Source organism: Gymnogyps californianus, chromosome 19 (assembly GCF_018139145.2).
Source record: "Gymnogyps californianus isolate 813 chromosome 19, ASM1813914v2, whole genome shotgun sequence".
NCBI lineage: Eukaryota > Metazoa > Chordata > Aves > Accipitriformes > Cathartidae > Gymnogyps > Gymnogyps californianus.
The window spans coordinates 9886730-9909883 of NC_059489.1; the positions used below are offsets into that span (position 1 = coordinate 9886730).

A 23154-nucleotide genomic window follows, 5' to 3' on the forward strand; every position below is an offset into this window, starting at 1 on the left:
GCCGCGCGGGGGGGCGGGGAGGCGGCGGGCCCAGCCGGGAACCTGCCGGCGACAAGGCGGTGGGTGAGGCGCTGCCTGCCCCGCCTGCCTCTGCGGCCAGCCTCGGCGGCTCGCCGGCGGCCCGCGCTGCCCGCCTCCGCCTGCCGGGGACGCAACTCACCGCGGCGGCGAGGTACGGTGCCCGGTTCTTCGTCCTTCCACCCCCTTTTTGGGTTGTTTTGGGTTTTTTGGGGGGTTTGTGTTTGTTTTTTTTCCCCGTGGAGCTGATGAGCTGCAGCTCGTGGCCGCTCGCCCGCCCGCTCCCCCATCGCGTCTGTTTCGGCGGCGGGGAGGGGGCTGTGAAGAGCCGAGGCGGCGGCGGAGCTGCCTGCCCTGTGGGCGGGGGAGCCCCGCTCTGCTTGCGGAAACAGGGCCGTGCTGCGGGTCAGCCTCCGCGCTTTCCGGGGGGACCTTTCCCCGGGGCGGGGGGGGCCGTTTCTGTTGTCGAGCGGTTTTCACCCCGTGTCTCTTCCAAGACGGCTGCGGGAGGCGCTCGGTGCCCCCTCGCACCACGTAACGGGCTGGGGCGATGGCGACCCGCGGGCAAGGGACGGCGGCGTTTGTTGGTTAATTACGGGCTAGTAAATTGCGGAGCACGTGAGGGGCGCGGCGGGGCCGCCCCCGCCCCGGGGGCCGTATTGGCCGCGGACGGCCCGCCTCGGCGGCGGGGCGGCATGGCTGCGGGGACCGCCCGGCGGGGGCGATAACAGGGGCAGGAGGCGGGCACGGCAACAAAGGGCGGCGGGGACGGGAGGGAAAGAAAGAGGGCTGGCAGCGGCTGCTGCTGGTGCTGCGGGGGCTCACCTGCCTGTCCCGCTCTGCTCCTGTCCTGCAGCCCCGGCGGCGAGGACCGCTCGGCAGCCGCGCCAGGGCCGGGGTGCGCCGGCGGGATCGCAAATGAAGTGCGAGAACTGCACCAAAAAGGTGAGTGCGGCGGCGGCGCGGCCGGCTGGGCCCTGCCCGCGCCCCTCAGCCGGGGGACGTCGCCTCGGGGGGGAGGCGGGCGGGCAGCCGGCGGAGGTCGGTCGCCCGGTCGCCCGCCCGCCGGCGAGGCGGTGGCCTGCCGGTTTGCCCCGTGAGGCGGAGCGGCGTTTGGCTGCCGGCTCCAAGGTCACCGGCCTCTCCGGCACCTGGAGCGCAGCCCCGCGCCCGTTTCCTCATCTGCGGACCGGCGGTGATAGCGCACGGAGGGCGGCAGCGCACGGAAGAGCACCGAGCGGCGTTGTCGTCGGGACGCGGCTGTTTCGCCGTGCCTGGAGCCGACACGTAGCGGCGCGGTCGCGACGTGTGCGCACAGCTGCTCCCGTGCTGGGTTTAGTCCTCCCCTTGGGATAAAAAAAAACCGCTCGGAACTGCAAAACTGATGAAGCAAGTGCATTTCTGAGGAATTATTTTCACCGTAGCAAATGCACTTTGAAAACAAGGCATCGCGTATAAAGGTGTAGATTTAACGCTGCCAAAAAACTGTAAAAGAACTGGATTAGGTTTTAACGATACAAACTGTTCAGCGAAGATGTTCTTATTGAACGGTAAATATATTTTGTGTAATACATGTATTTTATGTTTTGTTTCAGGAATGCAGTAAAAAACAGAAAAACGATGATACGCAAAGTACATCAGTTGATGCATTGAGTTCGAACGATGGTTTTGAAGAGGTAATGTTCTTTCTAAAAATTGTAATATACTCTTACTTGTATTCTTTTTTTGTTGTGTACCTCAAAGGATTATAAGTAGAGAACTTTCAAGTACTAAATATAACACTAATCCACAAGCAGTTGTAAGCAATTATGAGCACTTCTAGACATCTCATGAGAATCAAGAATCTTTAAAAAAGGTGAAATAAAAAACCCCTTACTATGCAAACACAAAACAGAAATTGAAGTTCTAAAAAATTTTTTTGAGTGTCACATATCTTACATCAAGTCTTCAAAACAGAGACAGAGCTTGTAAGGAGAAAAGAGGAGTTTTGATAGTGCAAGTGCACAAAATGTCTTCTTATTCTTTATATTAGACAAACCTACAGATCGCCTCCTGTTCTTCAACAGATAACTCTTTCCCTGGGAGTGGGCTCTTAATTGAGGGATTTTTGTTTATTTTTTTTGCAAGTAGTCTGGTTGTGTTGCACTTCAACTATTCCTTCTTCCCACAAATGAGCTGCTCAATGGTATTGTAGCCAGAAGTATGAAACTCTTGATCTTACAGTGTATGTTCAATGTAATTATAGGACTGCATTCTGTTTGTTTTACCTCATGGTAAAAAGCCGAAGCCATCTTGCTGTTACAGAGGCATCTGGCTATTAAAGAGGTTTAATAGTTCAAGTAAAAGTTTTCTCAGTTGCTTGGTAAGTTGATGGGGACTGTCAGCTCTGAAATGCAATGCAAATCAAGTTACTAGGACACGGACTAGAGCGCTAAATTGAGATCTATGTTTATGCTTAAACATTTTGCAGTTTCACAGTAATAATAGGAGCAGAGCCATGAAGAAGGATGGAACAAATTATTTTGATTACTTCTAAATAATCTTGAATGTTACGCAAGTGTCATGGGTTGTCTTGTTTTAAACAAAACAGTGACAGCATGTTTGCTCTTCATCTGGGCCATTGCAGAGGTCTTGAAAATTGGTCGATCATTACTAAATAGTTGTTTACTGTTTTTCTTTTCCCCCCCAGAAAAATGAGTTTCATACATTGGCTAATGCTAAAATACTCCTTAGCGACTGCTTAGCTTGTGACAATTGTATGACATCGGAAGAAGGAGCCAGAGTTTTCCAACAGAATCAGAAAGAGCTCTTTCGTATTCTTAACCTTAATAAGGTAAAGTGACACAAACAATCACACGCTGTTTTCTGTGAGGAGGAGGCAATTACAGAATGACTAAGCAGCTTGGTTTCCCAAAGCAGATAATGTGAAGATTTGTCAGGGTATACTTTTTCCAAAGAGGAAGTGAAAACTTCAGGCAAGATGAACATTAAAGTGCTTAAAATAATTTTGCACTAGAGATGCAAGATCACAGCACTTAACCTAAATGCTAGAGGAAAGTTACTGCACCTGCAAAAGTAAAATTTTTGGAAAATGTAACTACCTCATTACTGTAATAACAAATTAGTCTGTGGTTCAGTGTTTATAAATACTCATACCTTCATTACTAGGACTGTTCTGAGTGTTTTTGGTGCCAACATAGCCACATAATACAAAGTTATCAAGGCAGGTTTTTGAAAGTAGAATTGTTTTTAATATATATTTGAGCTGGCTCTATTTGGAACAGAAATTTTTGTCCAAATTCTTAGCAAAACTTATGAAATTGTTCTATTACTGTCTTCTTTTCTGCTGAGATCTGGATTTCCTGGAAGCTAGTTGCTATGTATGGTGCTCAGATCTTTAGATCTTGGTACTGAATTAATTATTTTAGTTCTGCTCCAGACTTCTGTGTCCTTAGTTGGTATGCAAAAGCTACCAGAATTGATGCTTTTTCTTAATTTGTAGATAGGTGTCATAAATAAGAGGATTAATTACATAGTGATTCAGTTTTCTTAGAACTAGTTTAACTCTCCATACAGTATGATGTTGTCATACATGAGAAAAAGAGAAGGGGGGCAAATCTTTTGGGTCACATGGGTCCTATTAAGAGAGCCTGAAGTCTACAATAGGGAGGCAGCCAGGTACCTTGATCAGAACTTCAGGGGTCCAAGAGAGGACAGTGAGCAAGAGAGATGCTTTCTGGGCAGTCAGGAGTTCTACTTGAAGGGTCATTATACCACATTTAGTATGTCCTCAGTACAAACTATGGTCTCTAACCTTTTTAGAGTGAGATTTGTCTATGGCATAGTCCTGGTTTGTCTTCCAAGGGTTCCAGTGGTGTGGAAAACATCCCAACTAAAACACAAGATTCATCTTCAAATCAATGTCACAGTCATCAGAGCTTTACAATTGCACACCATCTTAGGTATTTTCAAAGGGTTCTTCAGTGCCTACAAACACTGGTTTGTTGAGGGTCCTATCTTGCCAGTTTACCTCGACAGCTTCAGTGGTAGAGACACAGAAGCCTTAACAAAGGATCAGATCTGTAATTTGCTGGGTTGGATTTGTAACTTCAAGTGCCCATGCTCCTGTAAACATTACTTTATCTATTTATTAATGTTTAAACATACAGCTTTTTTCATATTTGCTAGAATGTTTCATATTGCTAGAACGTCATAGGTGCTGAATGTCTCTTAACTTTCCTTATGCCATTAGGAGACCAACCACAGAGTTGTCCTAGGAGGGATGGATTTCCCTGAGTTACATAAAAGAAACATCTACAGGTGATGAGAGATGACCACTGACAGGATCAGAAGAACATCCTGTCCTGCCCTCAGGAAACTTCATAGTTGTTTCGTAGGGGTTTTACTGATATGGCCCACTGAAGCATAGGACCCTGAGGAATAACTCCAGGAGTGGAAAAGGGAGGGAAAGTAGGGAGCCTTACCCTGTTGTAATTACATAGCTTGTTTCTCTTGTTTTTGTTTTTTTTACCAGAAATGTGATACCTCAAAACACAAAGTGTTGGCAGTGTCTATATGCCCTCAGTCATTGCCTTATTTTGCTGCTAAATTCAATCTCTCTGTGAATGATGCAGCCAAGAGACTCTGTGGTTTCCTCAAAAGTCTCGGTAAGTTTGGGTTTGTTGTTACGGTGGAGCAGAAAGGGGAGATTATTTTAGGTTTTTGCTTCCTCAGCAGGATTCTTTGTTACGCAGTCATAAAGTGCCATTGCACAATCTAGTTCAGAGTTTGAAATACGCATTCTGTGATGTTGGTGACAGTGCACTAGTATCGCATACACCAGTTTCAGGAATGGATTCGAGGCATTACCCTGTTGATAGTAAAGGTCACAGAATAGAAGGACATTATAGAGCTGTCTTTGAAACCTTCACTACCAAGAAATCAGGGAGGCTTTGGTCATGAGCTTCAATAAGATTTCACCTTATTTTGTAACTTGAGGGAGGAGGGAATTCTTATCCTAAATGCCTTCCAGTCCTTTTGACACATTATATCTCTAGAAGATTCTCAGTTCTGTTTTTTCTGTAATTTGAAATTGCATGCAAGAACTGTTGTATCTGCCTATTTTATGTTAAAGCTATATTTCCTTTGCTCTTTATACTATATACAAAGTTTTATTTAAAAACCAAAAAAACACTTTGCCTATAGGTTTGGGGTTTTTTTTACGTACTTGAGGGAGGAAGGAAAAGGACCGTAATAAACCTATAAACTGTTTCATTTTTCATAGTTTTTATCCATCTCTGTACCCAGTATATTTTCTTCATCTAAAAGGAATGCCAAGTTCTGGTGTGCCCCAGTTTTCTTAGAATGCGTTAATTATCTATGCCTCACTTGCTGCGGGGACATGCTCAATATTACGTAGGCGTATACGGAGTATGTTGCTAAATAAGCAGACAGAAGGTCTCTGCTGTGTTGGTGATATGCTCGTGTACCTTTGCAGACAACTTCAGGAATGGAAGATATGCCTCTTAGCTGGATTTATTTTTTGTGGATAATGATACGCAACTTCAGCATGTCTTGAAAAGAATGCTCCTTTTCAAGAGTCACTGCATATAGCCCAGGAGTCACGAAATCCCATTCAATTAAACAAGAAGCAAATATATACTGAATGGCAAGCTTCTCATAAGGAAGCAGGCAACTATTTGACGTGTTGCTAGTCAGCATTAGCAACTTGGTGGTCCTTTTAAATTCATGACATAGAAGATAACTTTTCAATGTATGGCTTTTATTTTTTACTCTACTATTTGTGAAAATTTGGAGAGGGGAAAGAATATACCCATTGATCCTCCAAGATTTTCTGTAGACCTGGAAGTTGGAAGGAAGCCTATGAGATGGAAAGCATTCTAGTAATTCACTTTTCCTTACCGCTTTCTTTCATAGGGGTGCATTATGTATTTGACACCACTATAGCTGCTGATTTCAGTATCCTGGAGAGCCAGAGGGAATTTGTGCAGCGGTATCAACGGAGGAACCAGGAGGAGCATGCCTTACCAATGTTTGCCTCTGCTTGCCCTGGTGAGAACTGATTTCTCCAACCTTCCTGCACTTCAGCCTAGTCTCATCGGAACTACTCAGGAAAGGGTGGTTTCATTTGGGAGCCTTACATAACCTACAGCATTTTGGCTTCGCTTTTGAGAGATACCAAATATCGCACACAGTACTTGTTACCAGTAGCGCTGATCATCCTTAGTGCATTTCAGTGCATTGCTAGATGGGCCTGTTTTTCATGGGCTGTTGGGAGAGCAGAATTTGTTTCCAACAAGCATCATCAGCTTTCCCATGTGTAAGTGAGGTGCCACAGCCATAAATGTGAACCATGCAGCAAAGAACGGGTGTGATGGTGCTGGATAAGGCCCTACACTGAATTAGCACATGCCTTACGCAGTCAGATACAAAACTTGCAATAAATTCTGTATCTGCATCTTACAGTTGTCTTTTGTTGGAGCTCTGTAAAAGGTGAGGAGTGTAAATTCTATTGTTGCCCTTCAAAAAAAGGAACCTTGCTGTAGTCCACAGCCTCTGATAATACAAAGAACCTGAACTACTCATTTCCTGTGCTGGTGTTTATATGTGGTATTTATTAGTCAGTTGTATTTCCCATCACTTCTATAAAAGAAGCATATATTACATATGAATGTCTGGATAATGAAACCGAGGTACAGAAGCACTGAGGTTTTTAGTGCTTTGTGTAAGACCTTAGGAGAAATTAATCAGAACTGGAGTTGAGGAGTTAGTGGCTGCTGCTAGTGTGTCCAGACCACAAAGTTTAATGTGGCGTTTCCTTATTTAAAAGAATCTTTAAGGAACTTTGCTAACTGATATAATTAAACAACCACCTCCATTATCTTAAGCAAAGTTTTGAACTTGCCACTTAAGCCTAAGGGAAAGTAGCAAGTGACATAACCATCTCACAGTCATTAAGAGTAATGTCTAACACTTAGAAAATAATTCCCACTTGAAATATCAGAGACTTGGCTCACGACATGTCTCACTTCTGAGAATTTGGCACCTGAGAACTTGTTCTGTTAGGAACAGAACCTGCACTTATCACAACTGAAAAGATGTAGAACATTCAGTCACTGTTTACTTTTTCCATTTGTTAGCACACCATCTTTTCAGTTTAAGTATGGTAAGTCACATTCCTAAAAAAGAAGTATCAAAAAGGAGGTAAAAGTAACTCCTTTGCCTGACTGCCTTCTGAACTCCACCCTAAAGTTCATGGTGTTGCTTTTCAAAAGGCTAATAAAAATACAAAAATATTTCTTTCTAGCTCTGAAATAATTGAAGTGGATTGCATTCTTTAAAGAAATGTTACAGTGACAAGAGAGTGAGTTAAAGTTGTGTTTGGTAATCCCCAGAATCTGCTGTTGTCATTGATTTAAAGTTTAAATACTGCTATTTGAATTATACTTGTACTTTTGTTTGTTCTGTGTATTCTGTAGTGGAAGTATCTGGCTTACACTTTAGGAACTACATATATGTATTAAGAGGCAAAAGTCTCTTTTTTTCTGTTACTGTTATCTTAGTGTTATGTCCTATCTTCAGGAGCAGACATACTGTAGGTTGCTTTTTTTTTTTCATGTAAAACCTGTGAAGTTGAAACAACCCCCTATTACTTAGCTTTGTGTACGTGGTTTATTTAAAATTCAAAACCTGAAGATTTCTTTTAGAACTTCTTCTGAGATTATTTTAATTTTCTTCATCTAGAAACAGAGTTCAGATTATCCGCTGCTCTCATTGGAAATACTTCAAAGTAGTTAATGGAGCACTTTTCTTGTCCTTGTCTGTTCTACAAAAGATTGTTTCTGTTTTCAGTGCTAGTTATGGTGTTAGCTATCTGCTGTGGTATAGATGTTAGCAGAAGCACGGGTGCTTTCCATTTCTGGAAAATGGTGAACCGAAATATCACTGGAAACCCATTCTGAAAGCATATGGTATTTCATTCCCATTGACAGCAATTACAGGAAAAAAAAAAATCATGATCAGTCATCTTTAAGTAAGGTTGTTCACTGTGTTTCCTGACTTTAATTGTCTGGGTGCATTTTCTGTTCCTCATTCTCCTTCCTCTCTCTACCCCCAGATTACATAAATTTGTCCCAGAAATGTTGTTTACTGGGTGTGTTTATCACAAAATGTTTTTTATATAGCTCTGTAGATGTAAGGTCAATGTGAACTTGAGTATAACTGCTTTACTTGCATCTTCGCGAGTAACTTTCCACAGAAATATCACCCCCTGCAGGAGTGCTCTGTGGTGTAAAATCTACCACGAGGAAAAGAGCATAGCCCATATAGTCCCAGAACCTGATGAAAGGGCATTTTATTTTCTCTGTCTTAATTGTTCTTACCTCCTCCTGCTGCTCTCTTAAAAGCAAGTGAGCTAATTTTTTGGGGTTTTGTTTCCGGTTGAAAGTACAACAGTGTAACTACTGATTGTATATGTAATATCTCAGAAGTAATCCATTCTCTTCCTTAATTTACCAGACTGGTAAGCAACATGAAGCACTTGCGCTGGGAACCAGCCAGCATTTTTAATGCATTGCCAACCTCTGTGAACTCCTCGAACAGGTCAACGGGGCAGGCTTACAGCATAAGTAGGAAGAGCATAACTATTGAGGATTCAAATGCTTTTGTCCCAGTCAACTAAACTGATTTCCTTTTACAGGAATGGGGTTTTACAGTAGTGAAAGTTTTCCTAGTTTTTCTGCACTTTATACTGATGCATAGATATTTCTAGCATGCATCTTTGTGATCTACTCATGATAAACCACTAAAAATAATGTGTTCTGAAGTACATCTGCAAGAATTTATACAGTGATTTGTAGGGGTTTCTTGTTGTTCTTTGATGCTAACACAAGCCAACAAATGGCCGAGAATCTGAATGAATTAATGAAGGGCATAGGTCTGTATGGGTACAGAGGTACACTGATATAACTGGGTATCTTAGGCTTCCTGTAACTGTGGCTCTGGAATTCAGCCCTGCTGATGAGTAGGCAGAAACAGCTAGTGTGCATGTGAAGTGCAGGTAAATGCCTCGTGTTGCTCATTCACCAAGGCTGCTTGTATAATTAAACAGTGACTAATGGTCATTGTGGAGCTGGAACTACTAGACACTTGTTCCCTCTACTGCAAGGAAAGAAGCAATTTAAGAAGTTGCTTTGTGCAATACCTGCCAGAAGTCTCTTGGGATTTAGTGAATTTCCTTATAGGTCATGACTACAATATCTAAAACATTCCAATTCTAAAAACTAGCCTCATAGCAGGAGTGCTGTGGTGATCACTGGTAATCATAGTTGCAGTATTAGGGAAGGACCTTCCAGAAATGCTACTAAAGTACAAGGCAGAATGTTTTTAAAAACTGTCCTTATTTTGTTTGAAGCAGTTTTTGTTCTATTTTGACAGCACTTGAGACTAAAGCCATTTAAGAAATAGGATATACATATCATGCAGAATATGCTAATACGCTCTTTGTGCCAAGCACCAAGAAATGAAGTCCTTTGTTGCAGGTAATATCTTGGACTTAAAGTCCCAGTTGAAGTTGGACATTAAGCAAACTTCCTATTCAGAGTCTAGCAATTCAGCACAATCCTGACATGTAAATCTATAGTCCCTAGCTTTTTCTACAACAGAAATGAACGCTTGTTGAAGATGATACATGTCTTTTGAGATTTTCCACGGAGACGAGTATCTGTTAATCTTGAAGTCTGTACTTTAACAAGAATTGTGAATATTTAAACAGCTGGAGGATCCTCATGTTTCCCTAATACTTATACTTTCTCTTTTTCATCAGTAAAATTTTACTACACTGGGAAAACCACTTCTCTGCCATAGAGAGACAAACCATCTGAACACCACTTGGATTCCAGTTTTGTGCTGTTGGCCTTTGTGGCGGTGTTCTGACTTAAACATTACCAGGTGTTCATACATATGTGTTCATTTCAAGCTTAAGAATTAACCTACAGGTTTTACCTTTCCTGGGCAGCATGTACTTCACAGCAATTTTTCTCTTTTATGTAGACACTAATCTGTTGGAAGATAAAAGACTTAGGTGCGGTATTTTTCACTATTTCTTAGCACCAAAAGCAACACGCTTCCCTAGAAGGCTGGGCCTAACACTTCTGCACAATTTAGGTATCTGGTTCTCAGTTCATGTAGGTGAAGCAAAAAGTTCTGAGTCCTTGTTGTGAAAGATTCTGGGCTGTTGTTTTCAGTAAGAGTTACAGTGCCTAAGAAAGAATTGCACACCCTAAATATTTAATCTGCTCATTTGTCAGTTCCTGTTCTGGAAGGTGGGGAATAATAGAACTGCTCTGGATATTGGGGTGGTGTGAATATACGTAGCTTGTTATAGCTGAAATGCTGAAGGAGCCTGGTGAAGGGGGGGGGGAAGTCTCTTGAGTAACTAAGACAGAATGTTGACTACAGAGAGATTTCAGTTGATTACTCTGTGTGTGGCTGAGTGTGTGGGTGGTGGGTGTTTCTAAAGGAGGTGTGGCTACTCTAACAATGGTAAAAGAAGCCATTTTTTTCCAGGCTTAATCCATGTGCATCTTGTGATAATGCTTTCATGTGACTCTTCTGTTCTAGAGGAGGCAAGCTGGGTGCATGGATATTAAATCTCAGGAAACAGGAGGTTACAGTTAAGCAGCTGAACAGAGTATATTTGTTGCAGTATCTGGTGATCCAAGGGCTGAGGTGTAGAAAGTCAACCTACTCTTTGTTAGCTGGGGTCTTGTTCTTTCTGCTTTGTTAAATCTATGCATTAGAAAGGGTATAATAGGTCATGAAGTTCACAGTGGCTTCTAGGTCTAGAATTAATGACACAGTGAATTATTGATAGCTAACTGGAAAGCATTATTAACAGAGGCTTGCGGCTTCCTACAGTTCCCAAGGTGAGGCTTCCAGCCTACACAGAAATGTCCTACCTACTGTGAAGGTGTCTTCATTTTTAAGAGCTGTTCTATAACTGCTGCCGCTTTGCCAAGCTTATGTGCTACTTCACTATCTGTGACTTTTCTGTCGTTCTAGGTTGGATCCGGTATGCTGAAAGGGTACTTACCAATCTTGTGACCTCTCACATTTGCACTGCAAAGTCTCCACAGCAGATCATGGGCTCCCTGGTGAAGGGCTACTTTGCCAGGCAGCAGGTAAGTAATTCTGACTTATTTTTAGCATTATACTCTTCTAAAAAGATGGGCTAGTGGGTTTTAATATGGAAATATAGAGCTTAGTGTATTATAAAGTGATAAAGCATCTTCCTGAATTGTTTGTCCTTTACTTGAAGAATAAAAGATGCTCTGCTGCTATACAAGTTCCCACGGTAACAAGAATGTACAAAGAACCTCATTTCATGCGGTGCAGCGTGAGCTGGCATAGCAATCCTTGTGCTCGGAGTGCAACATCGATTTAGATATTTACGGATAAAATTAAATCCAAGGTAGCTAAAGAGATTCTTGTTAAATGCTGCCTGTGTAGTTCTATAGCACAGCCAAAACAGGAGCGGAAGAGAATAATGTAGAAATTGCCCTGTTATCTGCGATCAATAAAAGCATTGTATCCTAGAAACTAACCTTCTTATCTTCTCAATTTTGTATGTTGAAAAAGTTGCTGTTCTTTTTACGTATCATACTTAAATTTAACTGCATCCACATTACATAGGAAAGTATTGCTCTCTCCACATAGATAAATATTGATGGACTTGCTGTGGATGAAAGTGAATGAGTGACAGCTAGAAAACAGAGTTATGAAGTCCTGACTTGCATTCACTTTCTAAGGCAATCAAAAGCTGCAGAAGATGTGGTCTGAAGGAATAAGTAAAAGTTTCAGCCAGAAGACTAACTTTGGATGTTTGTTGGTGATGCTTTGTGACATCTGGCAAATCACTTCATCTGTGTGCAGCAGTCTTTAAATTTAATTGCTAGGGATTGATTGCTAGTATTGCCTGCATAGAGGTTATGATGCTATTTCTTTCCTTGTCATCCTTCAAGCTGTCTTTGCTCTTCATGGAGTTCACATGTGCTCTCTTCTATGTTCCACAGAACTTGTCTCCTGATAAAATTTTCCATGTAATTGTGGCGCCTTGTTATGACAAAAAACTGGAAGCCTTGCGGGAAGATTTCTATACTGCCTTGTATAATTCGCAAGAAGTTGATTGTGTTCTGACATCAGGTTAAATCTTCTTTAAACTTACTATTTATAAAGATATCAGTGAATCACCATTGTTAGAATAGCCTTTATGCCAGACTTTGCTTTTTTCAAGTCTGCTTTAGTTGGTTGGTTTAGTTGGTTGGCTTTTTTCTGCTTTAAAAATAAGTACGTGTTTTTGTGTTACTGGTAGTATAGGTATGTATAGGGAAGGCAAAGGAAAAAATACTTTCATTCTAAGTTGGTGTTCATCTGAAAACAAGATTCAGGTATTTGTTTTTGCCAGCCTCTTGAGAAAGGTAAGAGTTATGCAAATCCGTATTAAAAATCATTGTCTTGCTTGTCTGTGGTCATTATTTAATCTCCACTGGGATTATTCATAACATTCCAAATGCAGAGGTCAAGTACAAAGGAGGTAAGGAGCCAAACCCCGCATCCATGAGAGTGAAGGACACTGCTGAAGCTACACTAACGTGTATTATGCATGGCACCGGTGGCTTTTTGGTGTGGCTCTTGTCTTTAGGCTTAATGTCCAAACTATGTATCCTCCTTTTTCTCCTGCAGTGTAGAAACATCTTCCAAACCTTACCTAACAGAAAGGCTAAGGATAGCATTGTGCAAAGTTTGGAGCAAGCTGAAGGCCCTTTTCTTCAGGGCTGGAAGCGCCAGGCTTCTCAGTTACTGGAGGGAACTGACTCCAGTAAGAATTGGAGAATGTGACTGTAAGCACATACAGGTGTTGGGATATTGATCTCTTAAACAGAGGCACAGCATGTGTGTTTTGCTTTGTGTTGAAAGTAAAATGTCATATGTTTTCCTACAGGTGAAATTGTCCAAATAATGGAACAGAAAAATGTGTCTATGAAAGATGTGACTGAAGTAGCTGTAGATAGTTTGTAAGTAGTTCTGTTGTGGATTGCTTCCTTATTTTGATGACAAATGACAACACCTTTGAACATATTCAACATAAATGTAAAACTTCTCAAAAGAATGTTTTTTCTTTTTAAAGAAAAAAAGCCTGCATCAAAGCCTGAGTATACTAAAGCCTCATCCTTTATATAGTGGCCAAAAAACCCCAAAGTATTCTCTTAGATGTTCATTGCTATATAGAAAAGTAACATGAAACAGATAATATAAACTGTATATACTGTCTAAATACAAAGCAGATAATTTGAGGTAATGACCCCCATCTAGTGACTCCTTTAACATTTATGATTTTTTAAGATTTGTGTAGCTCCTATTTATATTTTAATGCAGAAATATTAGATTTGTCTATATCAAGTTCACAACTTGCTAGTAAGTGTGACTGTCTCAGGGTGTTGACCCCATTCAGAGCTCTCCTGTGCTTTACCATGTATAAAGCTGAACAGTCTCGTCTGGCCTCTCACAAAGATGCTGGGATGCAATCATGGGGTTGACCATCTGTTCTGTGCTTCCCTCTCATTCAGAGCAGCATCTTGACAGTAAATTTCCACTTCCCCTAATATGTTCATGTAGAATTGATAGAAGTAGCACCCTTTCAGGAAATGGTAATTAATTTTTTTTTTATGCTGAAGACAGCAGCTACTTTTTCAAGATTAGATAAAATTGAAATATGCTTTAGATGAAAATCACACAAAGCATTGAAGAGATTTTGTTTACTTACTGTGTGATTGGCTCAGAAAGCAGCACGCATGTTGATTTAATTCTCAGGCTTAGTTACAAAGGCTGGTCTCACTGCTCACTGATCTTTGTTCAAGTGTGACAGATGTTACTTGGTATTTTTCCAAAGTGGTGGTAGTGGAGCAATAAGCATGCTTTCTTGCACAAAACAGAAAGCTCTGGAAATTTTTAAAAATCCTTTTCACTCACTTTCACTTAGTATCATCCTTGGACCTTGTCTAGACTGGAGAAATTTAAGTGGTACAGTGGTAACATTTTCAGAGCTGTGTTTGTAGTGTAGCTCCTATGATTACTTCCACCAGAGATTGCTACACAGAATGAGAATGACATAAATAAAGTTCTTACAGACATAATCAGAGAGATGGTCATTTATTTCTAAATCAGCCTGTCCAATGAAAGAACAAGCTCTTATTCAGAATATACCTGATTTATTGGATCAATTTATGTTGGAAAATAATGTTAATTTTTAGAAGGACTAATCTGATAATACTGGTTCAAGCTGTGAGACCTGATGACAAATTTTTGCTCTTCTGGGGTCTTAAAAGTAGATTTTGCAGAGAAATTTATATAACTTGAACTCCCCCTCTTTAAAACAAGTCCCAGCACAGCAGCAATTCATGGTAAAGTGCTTGGTATTAAAAAAAGTAGTATGAACAAAGCAACTCATGTTTGAGTTCTCAGCTCACTTTTGTAGCTAGAGAATGCTAACAAATAGCAATTGGCTAAAATTAGGAGACATACCATGAAACAAAATCAGCCAAAGTTATTTAAAAAAAGAAAAAAAACAAAAAAAACCCACACCAACAACCAAAAGTTGCAGTAGTTCTTAAGTAGATGCAATGGCATGGCATAGAGGGGACAGACATACTAAATTTGTAAACTTCAGCTCTGTAGTGATTAAAGTATTTCTCTGTCGTTATTAAAACATCAGCATTTTTTGTTAGTAAGGTGTTTGCTGTGGTAATTTTCACTTTGATGTCGTGGTTGAATGCCGTGCTCGGACTGCTGCTCAGGCAAGAGCTAGCAGTATAGGCCAGGAAAGGTCATGTCTGGATGTTCTGGGAAGAAAGTAATTAGAGTATCTCCAGAGAGGCTTTTACATGTAAGAGCAAAGGACATAATCTGTCCATTTGCTAATCTGAAGACAAATATCTCTTCCTGAAACTAGCATTACCACACACCCCCATCAGTTTCTCCTTTGCCAGAAAGGAACATGAGCATGTAGAGCTGCAGTCTTTGGCAATCACCAGCACACATCCCAGTACAGCTTATACTGCAGCCACTTGTGCTCATCAGTGCTGTTTTAACTGAGGGAGAGGTGAACTTCCAGGTGAATGCTGTGCCCATTGGGTATGATCTCAGTAATTTTCTTTCCTGAACTATAGCGTAGCACTTACCTTAAAGGTACAGTGTTGTAGCCTGGTTGCACCTGTACTGATTCGGTGTTATTTTAGTGGTACAGTGTTACAGACTGTGACAGACAGCTCCTGGAGCAGGAGAATTGTTTGTGAGCAAAGGCTTGTAACTTCTGAAGTACTTTCATGTTTTCACAGGCTAAAAATTATTTACTTCCCCCCCCCCCCCCCAAATGTCTCCTGAGCAGTGAATGGCTGTTAACCAAGTCTTTAGGCTGTGCTGAACGTGCGTTCTTATAAATTACTGTGGCTTGAGGTTTCTGAACATGGAAAGCCCGCATCCTTTCATATTTTTTTTTTAAGCTGTAATAAATAAAAATGTTAATATGTTCTCACTCACTGCTATAAAACTTTTTGGTGAGGGAGACAGAGAAGGGGAAAACCATACTACTATATTGAAGTGAACAAATGAAATTTTGGAGTTGATCTTTCTTTCTGTTGTTTTCTAAGGTTTGATGAAATAAAGGAGGGAGATGTAGTAAGGCATGATGGGAAGAGATCCGATGGTTACCTGGAGCACATTTTTAAACATGCTGCAAAGGAGCTTTTTGGCATGGATGTCAAGGAAATCACCTACAAAGCATTAAAGTAAGTTAGAGTTTTGTATCTTTGTTATGTAGGATGGGCTAGTTAGAATAGAATAGAATATTTTCAGCTGGACGGGACCTATGACGATCATCTAGTCCAACTGCCTGACCACTTCAAGGCTGACCAAAAGTTAAAGCATGTTAAGGGCATTGTCCAAATGCCTCTTAAACACTGACAGGCTTAGGGCATCAACCGCCTCTCTAGGAAGTCTGTTCCAGTGTTTGACCACCCTCTCAGTAAAGAAATGGTTCCTAATGTCCAGTCTAAACCTCCCCTGGTTTAGTTGGTGCTACAGTGAACCCTAATGCAGTTACTGCTAACCTGGCTCTTTTGCTGATAGGCAGTTACATGTTATAAACGTGTAAATTTCTTGCTGTAAAGTAGCTCCTGCTAGCTTTAATTTTATTATTAATAACTTAAACCCCTTAAAAATTAAGTATAATTCTATTCTGAAAATTCAACCCCAACTTCTGCTTAACTCAGTTTAGAAACTGAAAGAGTTCACCTTAATCTCACTGTTATACTTGTTCTGTTCTCTTCAGAGCATCTGAATACTGACACAGTTGGATCATCCCTTTGGTAATGCAGGGGTTTAAAATGTTCTCTGTATATCTTTACAGGAACAAGGACTTTCAAGAAGTTACCCTTGAAAAGGATGGTGAGACAGTGTTGCGTTTTGCAGCAGCTTATGGCTTTAGAAATATCCAAAACATGGTTCTGAAGTTGAAAAAAGGAAAGTTTTTATACCATTTTGTAGAAGTCCTTGCCTGTCCAGGAGGTAAGAATAATTGTGGATCCACAGTCGTTCCGCACACGTATCTTGAATCTCAAAGGAAAATTGTCTTACAGGCAGGCACTTAATTTCATTCCCTCTTAATTCTCTTAATAATCTAAAATGCTTACTATTTAATGAACGGTCCAGAACACCAATTACATGTGCAGGGTTGGCTCAGAAATTGATTGGGTTTTCTAAAATTAACCACAATGTTATTTGCTCTCTTCTGACCTACAAGTAAGTGACAGCATGGCTCTTACGATTATTTCAAACCTCAGAAGAAATACTCTGAAATGGTGTTTGTCAAGGGCAAGAAAAGACAAGGAACATAATTAAGACCATAAAACCATGGAGAAGGCAGAGAAAGATGGTTGATACAGAAATCTCATTTACACTAAGATGTTGATATTGGAGTCACTTAAGTAAATACAAATTTCTAACAGCATGGGGGGTAGTTTATGTAAAGAGACAACTCTCTTTCTTTAGACAAGTATGAAAAAAGAATTCCAAGTTAACAAACTTTCTCTTCATATCAAATCTCCATCACCCTTGTGGCTTTTTTCTTTTTTTCTTTTTTCCCCTAAGGGTGCCTAAATGGAAAAGGTCAGGCACAAACTGAAGATGGAAAACCAGATAAAGCACTGCTTAACCAGATGGAAGAAGTGTATGCTGCAATACCTGTTAGACTTCCAGAAACCAACCTGCATGTACAGAAGATGTACCAGGACTGGCTGGAAGGCATGGACTCTAAGAAGGTCCAGGAAACTTTGCACACCAAATACAGTGCAGTAAATCAAACAGCAAGCAATTTGGATATCAAATGGTAATAAATCAAACTTGCAAAAGATTTGCTTAGGTTAGTTACAGATTCAGCACTGGAAACATTCTATGCAATCGCAGATGCTATGCACTAGCCGAGTGTATGAATGAGACGCTTCCTAATTGTGGATTATTATTTGTGAAGAACCATTGCTTTTTAAAAACAGAAAGAGAAGTCTCCGAAAGCCCTGGTTCCTGCCATTGTCATTTAACTTTTACTGTGTGTAATCTCCTCCGTATAATGGATTTCTTTATTCAAAAACATGATGTTGCAAGGTACATAAGCACTTTCTGCCAGGGGCAGGGAGTGTAATTCCTGATGAAGTTACTCCCTGAAGTGAAGGGTTCCCTTCACTTCAGAAAATGGGCTCCCCCAAGAAGGCGAGATTATTTTACTCCTACTCCTAGGTATGCAATCCCTTTCATCATGGGAAAACAATCGTCATGAAATTCAATATTGTTGCAGTTGTTGTGAAGTAACTTGGGATTTACTTGCCTTGTTAACAAAAAAAACCTTTACAGGGACAGGTGTGTATATGGAGAAGTGTAATGAATTTATGTATGCCTTCTATCCATATTTTAACAAAAACTATTCAGTTCCAAACTAGTCACCATTCCTTACTGATGTAATATTTTGTAAGGAACAGGATGCTTCATATAAACTGAACTTGGGAAACTAATGGTAAATGGTTATAATGCAATCCTTCATTAAAAATAGTTCCAAATAGGTTGGTTGGTACAAAAAGAGAACTTTTCTTTCCTTCTAAGTTTTCTTAGAAACTTGCAGCTAGGAAGAGTGGTGCTGCTTAATTTGTCTGGCTTCTTTATAAAACATGCATACGCACTGTCACGTGAGCACATGCATACTACAACTTTGCTAGATTTGCTAAGCCAGACTTACAGCACTTCTATTATCTCATGTTTCGGTACGCAGAATACCAGATTGTTCTTTCATTTATCTCCATGTTGACAGACTTCTGTAAAAATAACTTCATGGAGTGCCTCTGAAAAAAATACTTAGCAATGCTTGTGAGCTCATCAAAGTTACTATACATTGGCATCATGAATTTTGGTGCACTTATTTTTTTAAGTACGCTGTAGAGGTTTCATTTAACAGACATCTTAAAGTGGTATTTGCATGCAAGCTTTTCTGCAACTTCATGAGTTGTCAGAGGGTTATTGAATAATGTGATGGACAGAAAAAAAAAATGAAACTACTGCCAGACTTCTTCAGATTTTCCTAGTAGCATCAAATTTGTTCACAATTACTGGCTGTTTGAAGCTAGCAAAGTTTCAGCTTTCCTTTTCCATTCTGAAAGTGTGGATGGGCTTTTTTAATCATTTCAGGCAGTTTGAATGAATCTTCTTGTAAATTTCTTAATATTACAACCGCTTGTATGAGTAAGATCTAATACTGCAAAAACCTGTGTGTATTTGAAATGCGCATTTAACTTGAACACAGTGGATGAGATAAAGGCATCGGTGAAGTCAGTGCAAGTTCTTGCATTGGCTAAACAAAAGAGGCTCAAAAGGAGAGAGAAAGACTTAAGTATGTTACCCTGATGACAAGAGATAGTTCTCTTAATGTGAAGCTTTTAATAAATTGCAGCTTTCAATTTGACCTCCACCTAAATAACAAAACATTTCACTTTGAGGGATGTTTTCTTTCAAGTGCAAATGAATTTGATTACTGTGCTACCTGAATGCACACAATGAGATTATGCCCATAAATTAGCCTTTGTAAGGTGTTCCTTGTTGTAATAAAAACATTATACTTACGTGGTGCAATATCAGAACATCTACAGAAATCTACCTCTGTACAGGAAGGGAGTCCAGAAATCATGGGAAGACCTATGTATAGCCGGAACTGTAATAAATGTCTGCTAAAGAAAGATGGTGGTGTTGCATGAAATTTCTGAACAGATTACAGCAACATCCAACTCCTTTGGTCTGATTTTCTTTATCTGTCATGATTTCCTCCAAAAACTTCAACAGAATTATCTTGTAATAAAGTGGTCTTGTTCTGTTTGTATAGGCATATGTTTCTATGTATATATGGTTTAGAGCTTGATGGCATGTTTAAATTATATTGCTTCAGTTCTTTGTATAGTATGCTTATTTTTTTTATGTGCGTATACCAGACGAAATGGTACGAAAAAGTTGTTTGCTTTTCTGATGAAATCTTCACTAAACTACACAAGAGCTGCCTCGCTATTCTGAAAGGATACGCTTGCACTGTTTGTACAACTTGAAAAATACTCGTCTTGCGTAGGTGGCACTGCTGTACATGTTTTCTTTTGCCATTATGCTTGCCTGTTGCACTGAAGAGCCTCACTTCCCATGCTGGTGGGAGACCCTAGGAACGGGCCAGTAGGTGAAATAAATCTGTCTACAATGTACTGTGCTGCGCTCCCACTACAAGGGAAATCGGTGGCTCAGTGCATAAAATAAACTAGTTCAGTTGAATATACCATTTCTTCCATCTACTCAAGTGTTTTAACCTATTGAGATAGTAGCAATGTAAAAATCTAGTAGATTATTTGTCTGCCACAGTATTCTTTTTAAAGATGACGAAGGCATCTAACTGGGCAGCTTTTAGTGGCTAGGTGGAATGTATGTATTATAACTAGTGAGTTACAGTGACTGATACTTGTCCTTTTTTTTTATCAGCTTTTGTTTTATAAGACTTTTTGGAGTAAAACTGATTTTAAGTTTTTAAAGCCCTTTTCTTTAAAGTGCCAGTTTAAAAGAAAAAAAGTTTGTTTTCCCTTAACTGTAATAAGTCTTTCCCCTTCCACCTTCTTTCACTGAAATTTTAACATATATCAGAAAACCTTGCTGCAACTTCATATATAGTGAAATACTTGCCTAAGATTTGATTCTGGCTTTTAAATCTACAGTTGGGAAGTCTGTTGTTAATACATGTTTCTAGCCACACTTTCTGCAACTACAGCATTATTTAGTTCCCTGATACGATTTTGGCAACTAATAATTTTCCTTGCTACTGCCTTTTCAGCAATGGGAAAAGTTCCTAGTGTGGTCACAGCCATAGTGCTTTACTTCTCAGTTGAATGTTGTGCTGAGACAATCTTGTCTCTAGATGTTTTTTAGAAAATACTAAATTGGAGGGATTGCTGGAAAGTAACTGGAAATACTAAATTAATTTGGAAATTGTCTTGGGGTATTACTGACTTGAGCATATCAAGTGCTTGATACCTTGGGTTATAGTACTTTATTCTGAGACTGCTACAACAAGGGATACGGATTGTGAAGTACTTTTGCTATGCCTTCTCCAGTAAGTTTGCCTCAGCCACAGCACCTTGTGTTTGTCCACTGTAGTCAATGAACATGGACGGACGTGGGCTATGCTATCACTTAGAATAATGGATATATCTGTATGCAGCAGTCTCAACTGGATTATATTTGGATAATGTTCAGTTACCTAAATTTTGGTGCTTTGTATTCAAATGGAGCATGACCATGAATTGTCCTAAATAAACCTTGATACTGAATTCTGTACTGATTCTGTCTCATTCCATATAAAAGCTTAACTCTTTAAGTACACTTTAACATACGTGCTTGTCTGGTGAATTTAGCATGAATACTTAGTAAGTCTGTAACAGTAATACTGTATCAGCTGTATTGATATGAGTATTCTGGATTACAGCTACACTTCAAACTCTGATAAATGGAAGGAGAAAGTTGCTGGATAGCAGTAGGAAATGGTAATTTGCTTTCTAGGATTGTAAAATAATACATTGAATCATGGCAAGGCGGACAAGCAGCTAGTGGCTTTAAAGCTCTCTTACCAGGGAAGAATGCTGTTGCTGGATGAAGCCAATCTATGGGGGTTGACTAGTTAATGCTGAACTTTACTATAAACAGTTATTTAAAACACTGGTGCACAAGGAACGGTAAAGATACTTCTTTGTGGGTAGCCTGATACTTACCAACGCTGTTGGGGAAAGGATGAAAATTAGCCCCGACAGAGAAGAGCGAGATATTTTTTCATCAATAGGTTGTACTAAAATTTCTTTAACAAGTTTAGCAAACACTTCCATAAATTCCCTCGAACAGTTAGGACCCTAACTTCCACAGAATAATAACTGGACCTGAAGGTGGTCTGCGTTTTTTAAGGGACAGTAAGGAGTGGTTACCTGGCCAGAGGAAAAGGAGGAGGAGCTGACCTTCAGTTTGGTGCAGAACAGAGATGTTCCTGTTGCTGTGTAAACAAAGGACTGGTAAGGACAGGTTTTGAGGAGGGGAGCCAAGATGTTAAGATGTCCTTAGCTACTCTTGAAATGAAAAATAAATAACGAGGATTACCTCTGCTTTGCTGACACAAATACCCACTTAAATTGTGCAGAGTTCAATCTGTGAGATTATACCCACTCTGAAATCGTTGCATTTCTGTCCCTGTCTTCCAAGTGAATAGTTGGGTGCACCTGAAAAATAATGTCCAAATTCTGCACAGTCATCTAGTGAAAATCAGATTTTCCTCAGTGTCAATGACTTTTTTTTCCCCCTTCAGATACATATAAAATGACAGTAAAATATAATGAAAGATCTAATTAAACTGTAGTAAGAGCTATTGAAAGTCTTATTTGATCTTTTTGTCAAATGTATAGCTGTTCATTCAATTTAAGAAAATCGGGAATGGCGTGATACAGTTCAGGTCAAGGAAAACCCTTTGGCATTCAGCTCCTCGGGTTTTACCCCCATTTTGGTCTGCACCCTGCCGTGCTGCGCTTTGACATGGCAGTTTGTTTTTCCATGTGCCCTGAGGTTTTCTTATATATCCTGTCCGTGCAGAACTGCGTGCCTTTATTTAGCTCTTCTGTAGGCACGTACGTACACACAAGCTGGCCGTGCCACGAGCGGCAGCGGCGGCGGTACCGGCGCTCGGGAAGTCGGGCAGCGTTCCGCGAGGGGCCGCCAAGGACGAGGTAAAAGCGAGGGTCGTGCTCCAGGTTCTACCGAGATTTGAACTCGGATCGCTGGATTCAAAGTCCAGAGTGCTAACCATTACACCATAGAACCGGGCGGTGGCACTCGCCTCCGCGACGCCGGAGAATAAAACTATAGCAAACAAATCCTGCTGGAAAAATTCCCACTGACCGTTCTCCTTTGCATCTTAAATGACTCGCCAGGAATTTAATGCAACCTAAAATAGTCATGTTTCTTCTGCCTTTCTGCAATATTCGTTGTCTTCGTGGTATAATGATCGCAAAGATGCAACGTGAGAAAGCAAACACAAACAGTAGGAGAACATCTTCTTCCAGATACATAAACCGAATCCTCATACGTGGGCTGGAGTTCAGCAGACTGCCTCGTGCTTTTCTAATGCACAATTTAGAATTGTGTTTCCACACTGGTTGTTCACAGCATAGAAATAAAAAGAATTACTTACGTTTCAGTATAATATGGCACGTCTGAAATTTTTCAGAGAATTCGTGTAAGAATGTACTAACCTAGCTGCAATAAATAATAAATACGGAAAAAAAAAAATCAGGAAAACTCTATGGTTTGTTTCTCTTTCTCTTTCAATACGTTTTTCAGGTAGCACAGCATGTCAGTAGTTTATGGCATTCCAAAAGCCCGTTAAAAACACTAAGTTTCCCTTAAACTCATTTTCCATGATAATGGCCGATAAAGAAATCTGCCCGTGGCCAAAACTCG

At 40.4% G+C, this 23154-nt stretch overlaps 1 protein-coding gene and 1 non-coding gene across 3 annotated transcripts; one reads left to right on the forward strand and one right to left on the reverse strand.

Annotated features, from left to right (window-relative positions):
* Positions 1 to 857: 857 nt before the first annotated feature.
* Positions 858 to 20994, forward strand: NARF (nuclear prelamin A recognition factor). 2 transcript variants are annotated; one of them, XM_050908216.1, is made up of 11 exons: positions 858 to 963; positions 1614 to 1694; positions 2708 to 2851; positions 4553 to 4685; positions 5956 to 6090; positions 11101 to 11219; positions 12111 to 12240; positions 13040 to 13112; positions 15744 to 15881; positions 16502 to 16659; positions 17242 to 20994. In XM_050908216.1, the coding sequence occupies exons 1-11, from the start codon at positions 937 to 939 to the stop codon at positions 17481 to 17483; spliced, it is 1380 nt and encodes a 459-aa protein (XP_050764173.1). In that variant the 5' UTR covers positions 858 to 936; the 3' UTR covers positions 17484 to 20994. The 2 variants fall into 2 exon arrangements, with proteins under 2 accessions (XP_050764173.1, XP_050764175.1); XM_050908218.1 differs by lacking the exon at positions 2708 to 2851.
* A 1449-nt stretch (positions 20995 to 22443) lies between these two features.
* On the reverse strand, positions 22444 to 22515 carry TRNAQ-UUG (transfer RNA glutamine (anticodon UUG)). The gene has a single exon. It is a non-coding gene; the product is annotated as a tRNA-Gln (tRNA).
* Between the last annotated feature and the right edge of the window lie 639 nt (positions 22516 to 23154).